General features: G+C 42.0%; 2 protein-coding genes across 2 annotated transcripts in view; one reads left to right on the top strand and one right to left on the bottom strand.

The window, feature by feature from the left end:
- Positions 1-8,518, top strand: part of LOC121607782 (calcium/calmodulin-dependent protein kinase type 1D-like) — a 22,962-nt gene extending 14,444 nt beyond the window's left edge. Inside the window, exons 4-11 of the mRNA XM_041938734.1 lie at positions 14-152; positions 479-605; positions 835-910; positions 2,509-2,621; positions 3,248-3,326; positions 4,052-4,139; positions 4,295-4,457; positions 5,405-8,518. Of these exons, the coding sequence (XP_041794668.1) occupies positions 14-152; positions 479-605; positions 835-910; positions 2,509-2,621; positions 3,248-3,326; positions 4,052-4,139; positions 4,295-4,457; positions 5,405-5,556 (937 nt within the window). The 3' untranslated portion in view covers positions 5,557-8,518. The remainder of the gene's footprint in view (positions 1-13; positions 153-478; positions 606-834; positions 911-2,508; positions 2,622-3,247; positions 3,327-4,051; positions 4,140-4,294; positions 4,458-5,404) is intronic.
- Positions 8,237-14,614, bottom strand: ucmab (upper zone of growth plate and cartilage matrix associated b). Its single transcript, XM_041938735.1, has 5 exons — positions 14,501-14,614; positions 14,283-14,345; positions 14,096-14,191; positions 8,900-8,998; positions 8,237-8,805 (listed from the first exon to the last, which is right to left on the bottom strand). Exons 1-5 carry the CDS (start codon positions 14,556-14,558, stop codon positions 8,708-8,710), a joined length of 414 nt encoding a protein of 137 aa, XP_041794669.1. The 5' UTR covers positions 14,559-14,614; the 3' UTR covers positions 8,237-8,707.

Genomic DNA, 14,614 nt, shown 5'->3' with positions numbered 1-14,614 from the left:
TGTGCGTTGACAGGGTGTCTGGGGGTGAGCTGTTCGACCGCATCGTGGAGAAAGGCTTCTACACAGAGATGGATGCCAGTAGGCTCATTCGGCAGGTTCTGGACGCAGTCAACTACCTGCACTCCATGGGCATAGTGCACAGAGACCTAAAGGTACAGCAGTATTTAATATTCCCAATCAGACGTATTTACTTACAGCATCGGCTGCGTTTGTTGTTGACGTGACCTCCTTCGTCTTACTGACAGGGGAAATCCCTGCTATTTAACCTGTGTGACGGATATTACGTGAGCGCTTGCAGGGGATCACCCACACAGGTTAAATGCCAGAGATTTGCCTTCTCTGTAAAACTGATGAAGCCTCTTGGATGAGCTGTAAAACTCCCCCCAACTCTTGAATGACAAATCCAGGGGATTATGTTTCATATTTTGTCTGATAGGTCATATGAACACACATTTCGACTCTATCCTCTTATTTCCAGCCTGAGAACCTGCTTTACTTCAGTCCACATGATGAATCAAAGATCATGATCAGTGACTTTGGCTTGTCAAAGATGGAGGGAACGGGAGACGTCATGGCTACCGCCTGTGGGACTCCGGGATACGTGGGTGAGGATGACCTCTGAGCTCTGGTGGAAACTTCCTCTGAGATAATTAGATCCACTAGTTGGCTAAACATGATCTAATCTAATCTGCCAGCAGCCACAGGATAACCTTAGCCATCTGCCGCAGGCAGACATTCACATTCTTCTCCAGCCTCTGTTTTATGGTAAATTGTTGAAAACAGTTTGCATTGTTCCTCTAGATGAATATTTAAAAAAATATTTCATTCTTCCAGCTCCTGAGGTTTTAGCTCAGAAGCCCTACAGCAAAGCTGTGGACTGCTGGTCTATTGGGGTCATCGCTTATATTCTGTAAGTGCTCACTTCTGAATATAACCAAAGTCATTAAATTCATCTTATTTTGTGTGTTTTTTAATGTACTTTATTTAAACAGGAAATCCTCATTCAGATAAGAAACCACCAGGAAAACCTCACTCACACAGATTAGAAAAGTCTGAATCAAGAGTGTACCAACCAACAACAATCACACAAACATCATAAAAGAAATAACATCAGAATTGAAAAATAGCCGTGTTAGTATAGCCGTGCTAGCTGCTCTGTGAGACAGTAGCTACTTTGAACTAGGCTAAATCATTAGCATGCTAACATACTCACAATAAAAATGCTAGCATGTTGATGTTTAGCAGGTGCTACCATCTTGTCCCAAACACATACTACATACTAAATGCATGTTTTTAGTATGTAGCATGTTCATATGACATATAACATTATATCGTAAAAACATTCAAGGTCTATTTGTGAGGCACATATTGTATAATTTCCTGTTGGTATATAATGGTTAAACATGTCTGACATTTTTGTATACTAAAAATGTATGCTAAAACACTACACCATGATGATTATGTATTATATACTGTATAGAATTATTATGTCATATGGATTTGGAGCTTAGTTTGGTGCGTTAGCATGCTAGCATTTGCTAATCAGCACAAAACACTGCCGAGGCTGATGGGAATGTCTTAGCTTAGTTAGCATCAGTTGAAATTTCAAGGTAGTCCGTCACACTATTGCTGAGATATGTTGCTAAAAAACAAAACTGTGAATCTCATGTTAGCGCTAGCTAGATGAAAAAAATCAAACAAATTCAGAGGGGTTCATCCTCTGGTGCCATGAATGTCGACACAAAATTTAATGGGAGTCGTCCAGTTGTTATTAAGATATTTCACTCTGGATCGACATCATCCCCAGAGCCACAGCATAACATTGCTAAAATAGTAAAATCAGATTCATATGGAAGATGACATGAAAACAAAGCAATGTGGCACCTAAAACACAACGTGGGTTGTGTTTAGCTGCCGTGTTTGTTGTGTTTTTTGAGTTGTGTTTGGCTGCTGGACCGTCAGTCTGAGAGATGCAGACAGCGACTGTTCCTCTTTGACAGAGCCTATAAAGCTTCCAGTGGAAAGCTGCCAACCTAATTAAGCGGTGTCGCTTGTTAGCAAAGAGAAAATCCCTGGTGTTGTTATCCATTCGTTAGGTGTGATGAATTTTAAGGTAATTAGATGAAAGAGCTTCTAATGCTGTCACAAATGAGGCTTCTGCATGGTTTTTGTAATAGACTAATTTATACTGTTTCATAATCAAGATTATGGCTTGAATAACCTTGTGAATTTATGTTGTAGATTCACAGTTTGCATGTCTATTTTTTCCATATCATATGAAAATGGACTGTTTTTATCCCACTTTTTTCCCTCTTAATATTCATGCAATGTCTATAATCCCTCTGAACCGTCTCCTGTTGCATGCTATATGAAAAATCAAACTGCCAGTGAATGAGATTAGGCCACAGCAAATCCTTTTAGATTTGGGTTAAAGTTTCTAACATCGGCTGCATGACGGCACTCACACACTCACTGTTGTTGTGTAATCATCCATCTTCATCTTCTCAGGCTTTGCGGTTACCCTCCTTTCTATGACGAGAATGATTCGAAGCTCTTTGAGCAGATTCTCAAGGCAGACTACGAGTTTGACGCGCCCTACTGGGATGACATATCAGACTCCGGTGAGCTGTGACGTATTTGTTTGTGTCTGTGTGTGTGCACTGCATGTTTTTTGTTTGTTTTTTAATCAATGGTAACACTTTATTCTAGGTGGTAGGTCCCAAAGTTTTCTAATAATAATGGAAAAAGGCAATGGAAGGTTATTTCAACAAGTCAAAAAGATATGATTAATGCAAACCAAAATAATGCTTTGTTTTTCTCCTTTCAACCTCCAATTGCTCTAATAGGTCGTTTTTATTTTTGAACTTCCTAGTTTTCCTATTTTAGGGGTTTTTGCACATGTTTAATCCTTTATCTAATCCTTATTTTCCCAATGCAACACATTTTCCATTTTCCTAATAAATATATGATAATCAGGTGGTCATCTATATCCAGAGTTCAAAGAATTTCTAAAAGGGATCCTCAAAAGGACAGTTTTTTTTTTTTTTGGTAGATTTCCACCTTAAAAATTCAAATGAGGGATCTCTAAATCTCTAATCTAGCTCTTTCCATGAATTAGGACATTGTTCTAGAAATTGCAGGACCTGTAGATTAAAACATCACAGCATCAAAAAGATTGAAGTCCTTCGTTGCGGCGGAACATGTTCTCAGCTGGACGTGTTCTTGACCTTTTCAATTCCCTCCACAGCCAAAGACTTCATCAGCTGCCTAATGGAGAAGGACCCAGAGAAGAGATTCACATGTGACCAGGCTCTTCAGCACCCTTGGTGAGAAACAAACCACCGCCACACTGCGCCTCAACCAGACAATCACAGGGAACCACACATCTCGGTGCGATTAAACAGCAGTATGACGCAGATTGCCAGGCTTACGCATTTGTCATGGAGAGCATGTCCTCCCACGGTCATCTGTCGCCATGGCTCCAGGCCGCGAACCCACCTCTGCTCGGCGCCGCCAGCCCTCAGAGAGAAATCTGCTGAATAAATGGCTGCCAATTAGTGGCTGGCTTCTTGAAGGATCCTTGAAGAATGTGGAAGCTTTAATGAACAATTAGGATGTCTTCCCAGGCCTGAGCGGGAGCTAACGAGAGCGAGCCGGCGTGGGCCGCTGTCTCCGGCCGAGGTGGCCAATATGAATGGGTCTGTTAGCCGGTAATGGGCCTGTTGGGTTCTGGGCAGGTGGTCGCTCTGATTCAAATATGTGGTTTGTGACACCAGTAACAGGTATCATAACAGAGAGAAATGGCTTTCATTGACAAGGTTTCATACAGAGATATTATGATGAATGTGAAAGGAAGTGATACAGTGTGTGCGCGCCTGTAAAAAAACATCGACCCATCAATCAATGATAAATAAATAAGTGATCTGAGCAAATAGAAAACAGCATCAGGACGATTTTTACACATACAAATAGAAATGGCTCAGGCAGTGTTGTGTTTGTATGTGTGAATTGTAATTTACATGATCTGAAAGGACTTGACTTCAATTTTCAGGATTGCTGGAGACACTGCTCTCTGCAAGAACATACACGAATCAGTCAGTCGACAGATGCGGAAGAACTTTGCCAAAAGCAAATGGAGGGTGAGCACATAAGACTTTACCTCTCTCAGGTCTCAAATATTACTAAACACACACGGTATTCTCCGTCTTTTTTGAAAAGCAAAAGGTCTAGTGGTTGTGCCTCCTGGGATCTGCCTCTGGTTTCACTCTTGTCGGTTTACACCCTGTCTTCACAGCAAGCCTTTAATGCGACAGCTGTGATCCGCCACATGAGGCGCCTGCAGCTGGGCACCAGCTTTGGCAGCAACATTCACAACTCCAACTCCGTGTCCGGCCCTCAGAGCCGCGCTCCAGCCAAGAGCCAGTCTGTGGACTGCACCCCGCTCTCCCTGAAGGACTGTGAGTGACACTTCAGATGCTCTCTGTAGATGCAAACATGTCCAACTTCTGCGAACACGCCCAGCTGAGCTCCGGTCACTCTGTCGCCGTCTCCATTCAGATAATTGGTGACTGTTTAAAAAGCTCTTGAGGTGTAATTTTCAATTAAACGGACTAAACAGAGTTTGACACGAGCCATGTGGTCGTGATGTTTCTGGTGCCGTTTAATCTCCATTATTAAACACGGAACTCGTTTTATCAGACAAAAAAGCTTGAAAACTTTCGCTGTTTTCATCTTTTTAAATGTGAGAATTTTCTGATTTGCTTTGTATTATATCATTTATGTTGATTTAATGGACTTAAGCAGCCAGGCAGAAAACTAAAGAGCAGATTAATTGGCAGTTAAAACCCATATTATCTGCACTCTCAGTATGTTCATTAGCTCCCTTTGTAGTGCAATACGCTGTGATTGACAACAGCACATGTTCGATAAAGTAATCTTAACTCAGGGTCAACGTACTAGCTTTTTCCTAGGCTTTCAGCCACGTCTCATAGTTTTCATCCACAGATAGTTTGCTCAGTTGTGATGGAAATAGGTCAGTATTATTTCTATTACTGATACTCAGTAATGTGTCTACTATTTCAAAGAATAAATAAGCCTGGTTAATGTATTGTATATTTTGTCTTGCTATCAATAAACCAACAATGATTTGATCGTACAGTTTTGTCTGTGCAGCTCAGACATCCTCTGTGTCAGAGACCTCCATTGCTGTCCACAACCTATTAAAAAACACATAAATGAGTCACACATGTTAATTCGTTACAGTGTACAAGGCCCCTGTAGTTTAATTGCGACTCAGTCCCACATGTGCCACGCTGCTGCTGTAAATATTCACTGGAGCATCACATGAGTGTTAATTCAAGGCTGAAAATTGCATTAATTGCTGAACCTATATTATCTCCCACAGGCCCCCCAATAGCTCCTTTGCCGTCTGCTGTGAAAGTGTACAATCAGGACTCTGACGTCCAGTCTCCGGTGGGAGAGGAGCCATCGGTGGCGGCCGAGGCCTCGCGGCCACGACCCTCCACTGTTACCGTCATCCACACTGGGACTAAATGACGCCAGGTTCCGCGGGAGGTGAGCTGGGAGACCACAGAGCTTTGAGACGGGATAAAACCATCCCGTGATTCAACGTCGTCGCCCAGTTTGCCCATCCCGCAACCTCCCCATCTGTCTCTGCCAAACCACGGGAGGAATTTGAGGAGCGTTGGCTCAGCTCCATTTACCACGGCTCAGCACGGCACCGCGCTGCTTCCCTTCCCACTGTCATACAGACCTGGAAGCACAGGGGGGAAGATGCTCACCAGAAGTTGTGGAAGCCATGTTCAGCCTGGATCATGGTTGTCTGGCAGACAAACAAGCAGCTGGTCTGGAAGTGCCACACTAAAGGGAACTCTTTATAGAAGCTGCTATCATTTTGGACTGCGAGCGTGTGGAGACGAGCACGCTCCACTGTATGCCTTGTGTAAATATCCTGCCCGGAACCGTTGAGTGGAGTCATGTTATGCAAGTGAAATATAAGCTTCAAGCTGTGGTAAATAATTGTGGCATCATCTGCACTCTGAACTCTTTGTCGTTTTGACAGCTCTTGTTAATTTGCTGTGGTAATTTGCTCCAATGGCTCGCCAGCGTAATAACGCCCAACAGTGTGACAGTATGTCTTTCCTCTTTGCTTTTATGTATGTGTGTGTGTGTGAAACATGAGCAGGACAGTGTGCTTCAATCACAGCTGTGATCGCTGAGTGGGCCAGTGCATTGCACTAATGTATTGGATTATTTATTTTCGTACAATATATGCTGACTTTTTTTGTAAGACTGTCACTTGCAGAAATGTGGAAATGTGTTATTAGACTGGACTGAAAAGCTATTGAATCGAATGATGAAGACAGTATCTAATAGTTGTTAATTGCTGTTTTGTTTGATGAATTGATTTTGATGTGACTGTGAAGTCCTCCTCGACCACAGGAGGGCAACCACGTGTTGTTGCTGTGTGACCACCTCTCAGGGATGTGCTCCAACATGAAGCTAACCAAACCCACTCTCCGAGTGATCACACACCGCCGAGGGTGAAATGGCTGAAAAGTAAAAACCTCCGAATGCTGCATATTATTCTAATGTGCCATTGGGAGAGTTTGACAGCTTTCCTTCTTTAAATCCATCATTATTGATTGTATGAGTGTAATAAAACTCATTCTGATTGGATTGTTTTCCCTTTAAAAACATTTGGAGTTAAAGTAAGGGTTTGTCGGTAAAGTGCGCGTTAATGTCTGCAGTGAAAAATGACAAATGAATGCAAATGTATCTCGGTTGCACCCATCGCGGCATCGTCGAATCAGTAGCGTGCAGTTCAGTAGTTGTATTATCGTGCTCTGCTTCCGCTCACCAAGTGGCTGGTCTGGAAACAGCTCACTCACTCTGTGTTTAATCACTGTGCTTTCATACCAGCCTGTTGAATTTAGCAGAAAGCCTCTTTCTCCTTCTCTCTCCCGCTTGCTCTCTTGAGGCTGTTGCACAGAGAAGAGAAGGGATCTGACTTTGTGTTTTCTCTGTGGTACTTCTATTTAATTTTCAATCACTCTACATGAATGGGGAAGAGATGAACATTCCAGCAGAACATTCCCGATGTGGAGGGCTTTGCCATCTTGAATTATCTCAAAATGTTGTGGTGAATATTGACTTTGAGCGTCTACTTACTGTAAATACAGATCTCAACAACACAGTTAGGTTGGGTTTTGAGTGTTTATTGTTTTTTTATTTGTCTTCCCTATATTTTTGACCCCAATAAGATGAAGAGAAAGCAAAATATGAAGCACTGAAAGCCCCTCGGTATGCATGTATTACATATTGTTGCAGAAATGTGCTTTGGAGTTGTAGAGATTCGTGTATTAAAAAAGAAGCTTGTTTGCATGTGTCGTCGCTTCTTTAACAGGGAGTAAATGTCAAGTTAGTTTATACACATTTCTTACAGTGTTACTGAATACAGGTTGTTAAATGATTGTGTCAGACGATTTAACTACACAAGTAAGTAAATATATAGTAAATACAGGATATATCAGTAAAAACAGTATATTCACACTTATTCTGCTTCTGGTCATGTGTTTAGAAATCATTGCACATCTATTTAAGGAGACCCTGAACCCATACTTAACATTGTTTTAACAGCTGGATAATTCATGGCGTTTCCCAATTGTAGACAGTTGGGTGATAAACATGAATTTGAGCTGATGACCTGTGGCAGAAGTCTGCTATATAAAATGATGCATTACTTCTGTTTGGGATCTCAGAATCCTCAGCTGTTAAAGACAGTGGATTTTCATCAGCTCTGCATCTGTGGATGGTGTTGACAGAACATTTTATAAAGTACCACCCCTCCATAATCTAGAATTTGTCTATCTGGATTTCTGTTTTTGCAGTTTTTTAAAAATTAATTCAGAAAATGTTTAACATGAATCTCATGGCCTTTAATTGACACCAAGTAACTTCTCTATTTAGGACAACATACTGATTCTTTGCTCATTACTTTATATGTGATTTTTAAATGAAACAGTCAAAAATTCACTGGTTTCAACTTCTCAAATGTAAATATTTGCTGGTTTTCTTCTTCTGTCCACTAACATGGTAAATGACATATGTGTCTCTGTTTTTTTTTGTTTTTTTTTTTTTTTAAATTTTGTTGTTGTTGGTTGGACAAAACAAGTGATTTAATTTAGCCAGCTTGGAAAATTGTGATTATGGCATTTTTCAGTAGTTTTTTGTTAGCTGCAGTCCTAAAAGTAAAGGATATATATTTTGTTCTTCCATGGCCTAATAACTCATAAAGCATAAGTTATTTTCTTATTCTGTGTAGTAACAATGTTTTTGAGTTATTTCTGTATTTTGTCACATTCATTAAATGAGCAGGCCCAGTTTGTGGCACAGGGAAAGGCTGACCTCTCAATTCCTTCCTACATTTTGAGTTTTAATAAGAAAAGATGAAGATTTTGATGAAAAAGAATTTGAGAAACTTTTGCAATTAGTATTACTTTTACACAAACAGTTGTGGGATCTGTGGCAGTCCAAACAAATAAAGCCAGTGTCAGCAACATGAGGTTAAAAGCAGTCATCATTCTGTGGCTGACGTGTCTTCTGCATGACTGTCAAGGTCTACGGAGAAAAGCCTCTTTGTGTTTCTTCACAGTCAGCCTGCGGCTTCACCTCCCTCCTCTCAGTCTCAGATGGAGTGACGGTTGTACTCTTGGGGAGGATGCATCCCGTCGTAGTGAAACTCCCTCCACTGCTCGGTGCTCTCTCTGGTCCTCTCGTCTTGTTCTGGCAGATAAAGACAGTTTTAGTGGGTGAATGAGCCGGTTTGAGTGAACCAACTCGTCCTGCTCAGCTTCATCAGAAGCCAGGGTTTGCGTACCATCGTGCTCCTCTTCAGCATAGCTCTCAAACTCGTTCCTCTTCTCCTCGTGAAACTCTCTCTTTCGTTCATCTGCAGCCAGAATCTGCCTCTGCTCAGCTGCAAGCACAGAGTGGGATGATGATGAACTAACGGAGTGTACAGTGATAAACATCTTTGATTCAGTTGTTTATTGTCATATTAACCCACTGATGATGAAGCAGACAGAGACAGTGTATAAAACAGCTGCTTTAAAAATGACTGACTTTAAATGAAAATACACAGAGACATCAGGAGTCGGTGTATCAGCTGTAGGAAAAATTCAATGATTTGCATAACCACACATTTTTTTTAATTCGGTCCTCTTTTACAGTTTTTCTCAAATGCTAAAACACAAAAGCCAATACACAAAACCAAATGACCAGTTGTCTAAACACATTTACTAAATCTAGCCATCATTTGCCAATATCATAAACACGTTTCACATGAAGACACAATTCACTAAACACAAACCTCCGTTGTCATAAATCTAAACACATTTTTCTTTGCTAAAACGCAAGTTGCAAAAGAACTCTGCTCATATTCTCAAATGAAAGCTCATGTGATGCAAAATGCTTGCCACAGTCAGCAATATTTGAACACAATGAACATACCTGGCGTCATTCATTACACACAACGACTCAAAATTGAAGACACGCGTTGCTAATGCTGTGACCACATGTATAAAAGCAAATTCAGAGTGCACAGTTTGCTGAAGATTCCAAACAAGCACAATGGATAAAGGCAGAGTCAGGGGAAGAGGAATTCAAGTCAGAGGAGGGAGAGGAGCTGGCCATGGAAGAAGAGGAGCAGGCCAACGGGGAAGAGGAGAAGGCCCAGGAGGAAGAGCAAGAAAACCTCGCACCACAGTATGGACGAGATGCGAGTAACAGTCATTGACCATGTCATTGTCCATGGCATGACAATGGCTGAAGCAGGACTAAGAGTCCGTCCAAACCTGAGTAGGTTCACCATGGCCAACATTATCAGGGCATTCAGACAACACAACAGGTATTGTACTCTATTGCTTTCTTTGTCACAATACAGTTTTACAAGCCTGTGAAAGTAGTCTATTGGTTTCAAATCAGTTGTTATTGTAAAACATGTCAATTGACAACACATGTTTCTGTCTTTAGAGTTGAAAGAATGCCACATGAAAGCCACAAATGCCAGATCAGAGACAAAGTCATTGCCGATAATGTCAACTTTGAGAGCATTGATGATGTCAGCTTGGCCAGAACGACATACTGTGTTGCTCACTGGCCTACATTACTTCTGGACAACACTGTGCTACCTGATTGACTGTTGTTCAGAACACCTGTGCACTTTCACGTTTTCACAGAGGATATTACTGTACAGTTGGACGCGATGGCCAGACATCATGAGTACCTCTTCCTGGATGAGGCTGGCTTCAACTTGCAGAAACGAAGGCAAAGAGGCCGTAACATCATTGGCCAAAGAGAGAGACTCTTTGTGTGGCCATGGGTTCGGAGGGGCCTGTCCACCGACATGCTGTCCTTGGGTCTTACAACACCCAACGTCTCCTCACCTTCCATCCTCCTGGACCACCAACAACACCATCCTGGGCCCGCACATCCCATTTATGTGATCATTTTGGACAATGTCCGCTTCCACAGAACAAACCAAATCAGAGAGTGGTTCACCACCAACAGTAACCAGTTTTCAAAAGTCTGTCTGCCACCCTACTCCCCTTTCCTGAACCCTACAGAGGAGTTCTTCTCATCGTGGAGATGGAAGGTTTATGACAGACAACCATACACTAGAGAGAACCTCCTAAGGGCAATGGAGCTGGCCTGTGTTGACATCCCATTCCAGGGGTTTTTTCCCGCAGTGCCTGGCAAGAGAGAATATAGCCTGCGATGTGGATGAGGTGATGTGGCCCGATGCAGCTCAGCGACATGATGCTGCAAAGTGATTGTGGTGTGAATAAAGTAAATAAAAAAACTTGAAAAAAAAAAAAAAAACACACCCTGAACATGTTTTCAAGAGTACTGTTGTGTGCAATAGATTCTGTTTTTGCATTGAGTTTTGTTACAGTAGTGTACATGCAGTATTTTCTATAGATTTATATTCTTCATATGAAACTCATAAATCTAAATGCCTAATCCTCTACAGAGATCTAAGAAGATCCGTTACTGTAAAGTTTCTAAAAATATGCATTGGCAGTTATGAAACAAAGAACCTTCTCACAAATTGAGCATTGTGTTTTCAATTGTTTTGCTGTAGTTTGTAATGATGTGTATAGTCTATACATTTTTGAAAGCTTTGAGCTGCTCTTTTGGTGTGAAAGTTTGAGTTTTGAAGTGAGAAGGTGTGGTTGTGTTTATGTAGCTTTAGAAAAGGGTGTTGTGTTTAGACATTGGGGAACATAGAGGAAACATTTGTGAAATGTGTTTTAGCATTTGAGAAAAACTGTAATAGACAAAAGCTGAGTGTAAAACTCAGAAAAATGAGAAACACTTGACATGAAACAGTTTTGAAAAGGATAGAAACCACCTGAAAAACGCAGTGCATTCTGGGGATTCTTAATCATAGCATATTTCAATCGACTCAATCAAGTACAACAGATTTTTCAACAGTTATCACAAGTCTTAATATGCTTGACCAAACCGTTCAGAAGAACATCAATATCATCATCTTAAAGGAGGCGCGGTCTCAGTTCAAAGCTCGCCGACAACTACCGACACACATACACGCAGCACAATAACTGTTGAGCATCACAAAACTACAACCTTAAAAAAAATACCACAGATCTGAATCACCGTGTCTGAACAAAAGCTGCTTTCTGTGATCTCCATAAAGCTGGTGTTTGTGGCAAAGCTGTGATTCACAGAAGCTGCTTGTATCCGCACAAAAACACAAAACCTGGACCCCCCAAGTAATGGAAAGGAGTCTAATGAGTCACGTCTCACTGCTTTTACTTCATCCAGAAAGGTGTATGTGGGTAGACAAATTCAATAATTTCAAGACTGTCTTTATATAAAACTCACAATCCACATGTACATTGAAGAGACTGGTTCAGTTACTGGTCACTGCACTTGGTTCTACCTTTCATAATGCACCTCTGTGTATGTTTAGTACTAATGTAAGTGATTTGGGACAAAATCTGCAGTCCTGGTTCCATCCAAAAACACATTCTCAAATCCAGTAGAAGCTCAATATGAGACTTCAGTCTAAACATTACAGTCTTTAGTAGGAAAGGGTTCTGATTTGGATCCGGCTCCAAGCTTGTACTAATATAGATGCAGAGCAGTGAGGCCAAGGATTTCAGACAGCCTGCATTATGTGACCACTGACCAGCAGGACTGGACGTTTGAGGAAGACCAGAACACGTCAAAGTGCTCATCTGTCATGTGCGGGCGAGCTACTGTCAGTGAAACTCATATGCTGACTGCAGTAACTTTAGAAAGAGCCATTAGCTGAGATAGGAAGGCCAGGTCACGACCTTTGAACTTTCACCAGCATTCCCAGCACAGGCCTCAACACGAGCTGCAGCTCAAGTCACTTAGTTTTGAATTACAAGGTTTGTGATTTCCAGATGAGCTGCAGAGATGAAACACGTTTAATAGAATGAGTACTGAGAGGAACTACCTGCTGTTTTTGCACAGCATCATTCTCTTCACCTGCCAGGCCACAGCAGACCTGCTTCTTCCACAGAAAGCCAGCAAACAGCAGCGTTTGTTCAGAGTCTGCTGTCTGTGTCTTCGCCTCGAAAACGGTGCGTCACATTATCCACCTACAGAAACAGCTAATACACCCATCAAATACTTTCTTTTGCAAAATTTCATCGACCCGCGAGTGAGATGTTGTGCTTTTGTGTAATTTTACAGCAGGAGAGGCTTTTCAAAGCCAGCACAATTTATTGGTCTCACTTCTTTCACTTGGTTTTTCTCTGACCTTTTTCTGCCCGTGTGTCGACACATTCCACATTCACCTCCCGACCGCTCACCCACTCACTCGTCCATCTCGGTCTTTTCACCGTGTTACTGCTTTGTGTTCATTTCATCCCAGCTTTAGCTGCACACAGTGTCTTGTTGTTGCTACACACACACACACACAGACCCACAGCGTGTTACACAACTCCATTTTAGAGCGGCAGCAGTCTCGGTGTGGGCTCTCACCTTCCTGTTGGCAGAGCTGTGCATAACAGTGCCGTTAAATCACTCGAGAATGTCAAACATTGTACAGTATGTGAATTTTCACAACACTTGTGAGGGGAATATTCATGATGTACTCTGAGGTCAGTGTGTGTGAGCTCCATGCTTCCCTGTGACTCCTGCCGCAGCCTCCAGCTGAAGAAGCAGAGTGTGACCAGACAGGTCCGAGTCTGGTCTCAGGTCAGGCCGGGATCAGAAAACTGTTAACAGCTGCTGGCCGCCACGGCCATAAAAAACCCCCTTCAGGCTGTCATTAACATGTTTGCTCCCTGTCAATACAAACAGCAAAAAAAGAACAAACTGTTTCCACTACAATAAAGTGCCTTTTAATGCTCAGGATGGGAACAAAAACAAATCTCTTATTTCAAGTAGAATTCAAGTGCTTAACAATTTTTTTGGCAGCAGTGCTTTTCACCTTGTAGATCAATGATTTGTTTTATCAATGTCCGGTGTATTTTCTGATGTTTTTGTGTGGGTCTATACTTTATCAAGAGCCTTTTGCTCAGGTCAATCACATCTAATACACTTTTCTCTTGCCAAATGTCATTTTGCTGACACGAGTGCAGCAGTCTGCTGTATCCTGTTTTTGGGAGAATTACACATATTTCTAGGAAATTCCTCAAATATTTAAACTTTTGCTGGATTTATCTCAGATCTTTTGCAGATTTGCTCTTTGTTTTAATTGCATAACAAGTTTTTGCAAACCATAAAGTTTTAAAGACAGGTGTGTTGGATCAAAACCTCTTGACTGTGAGGACACCACACTCAGCTTTTTTGAATAATAATAAGTCATTAATGATAAAGTGAGAACTGGTGATCGACAGTGTACACAATAATAACTTCCATCATGAAACAACAGTGAAGAAATTAGTGAGAGAGTAATTCTGCTGCCAAAATGTCTTGTATAATAAGAAACAGATCCCAACAATTACCACAAACAAACCCCACCTTGGCTGACCAGACCTCAGTCCAAACTCAAACAAAGCCGGAGTGAACTCACCGTTAATCTCATCCTGAGACTTCACGCCCCGTCTGCTGCGCCGCCTGAAGAAGTTTGAGGCATCGGCCTCCTTCATGAAGATCCTCTTCAGCGGACCTGCAGTGGAAGCAGGAGCGAGTTCAGCTCACAACATAAAGGGATTGATGGGAGAGGGTGTGGAAGAGATGCAGTCGATGCAGTTCCTCACCTTGTGGGTCTTTAGCGCTGCCTGTGCTGCTGGGCACAGCTGCAGATTCGGCCTCTGGAGACACTGGGTCAGAGGACAAAACATGAGGGCACTAAATTAGAACAGAGTCTAGACTTCCATGTTTACCTCTCTATTAAATACAAAGAAAACAAAGCGCTATCATCACTCTGCACCCTCCAAAGACACTCCTGTTCTAAATTCCCCTGCATCAGACTCACAGAAAAGTGCAAGAAGCACAGCGAGGAGAGCCAGGAGGGTCGCAGCCGTCCAGGACATCTTTAGCTCTGGGTCAGGATTGTTGAGAGATACGAGCAGTGAGGCAGACCAGGAGG

This window comes from Chelmon rostratus, chromosome 6, assembly GCF_017976325.1.
Source record: "Chelmon rostratus isolate fCheRos1 chromosome 6, fCheRos1.pri, whole genome shotgun sequence".
NCBI classification, from domain to species: domain Eukaryota; kingdom Metazoa; phylum Chordata; class Actinopteri; order Chaetodontiformes; family Chaetodontidae; genus Chelmon; species Chelmon rostratus.
The sequence above is the reverse complement of the archived record's forward strand: the minus strand, read 5'-3'. Positions and strand labels throughout refer to the sequence as shown.

What these genes read in the sequence shown, in the direction of transcription:
- ucmab (XM_041938735.1), bottom strand. Translation starts at nt 14,558, where the DNA reads ATGTCCTGGACGGCTGCGACCCTCCTGGCTCTCCTCGCTGTGCTTCTT. An exon ending in GTCTCAGGATGAGATTAACG is followed by an intron (nt 8,999 to 14,095) that starts GTGAGTTCACTC and finishes CTGTGCTTGCAG; the next exon opens with CTGAGCAGAGGCAGATTCTG. An exon ending in TGCTGAAGAGGAGCACGATG is followed by an intron (nt 8,806 to 8,899) that starts GTACGCAAACCC and finishes TTTATCTGCCAG; the next exon opens with AACAAGACGAGAGGACCAGA.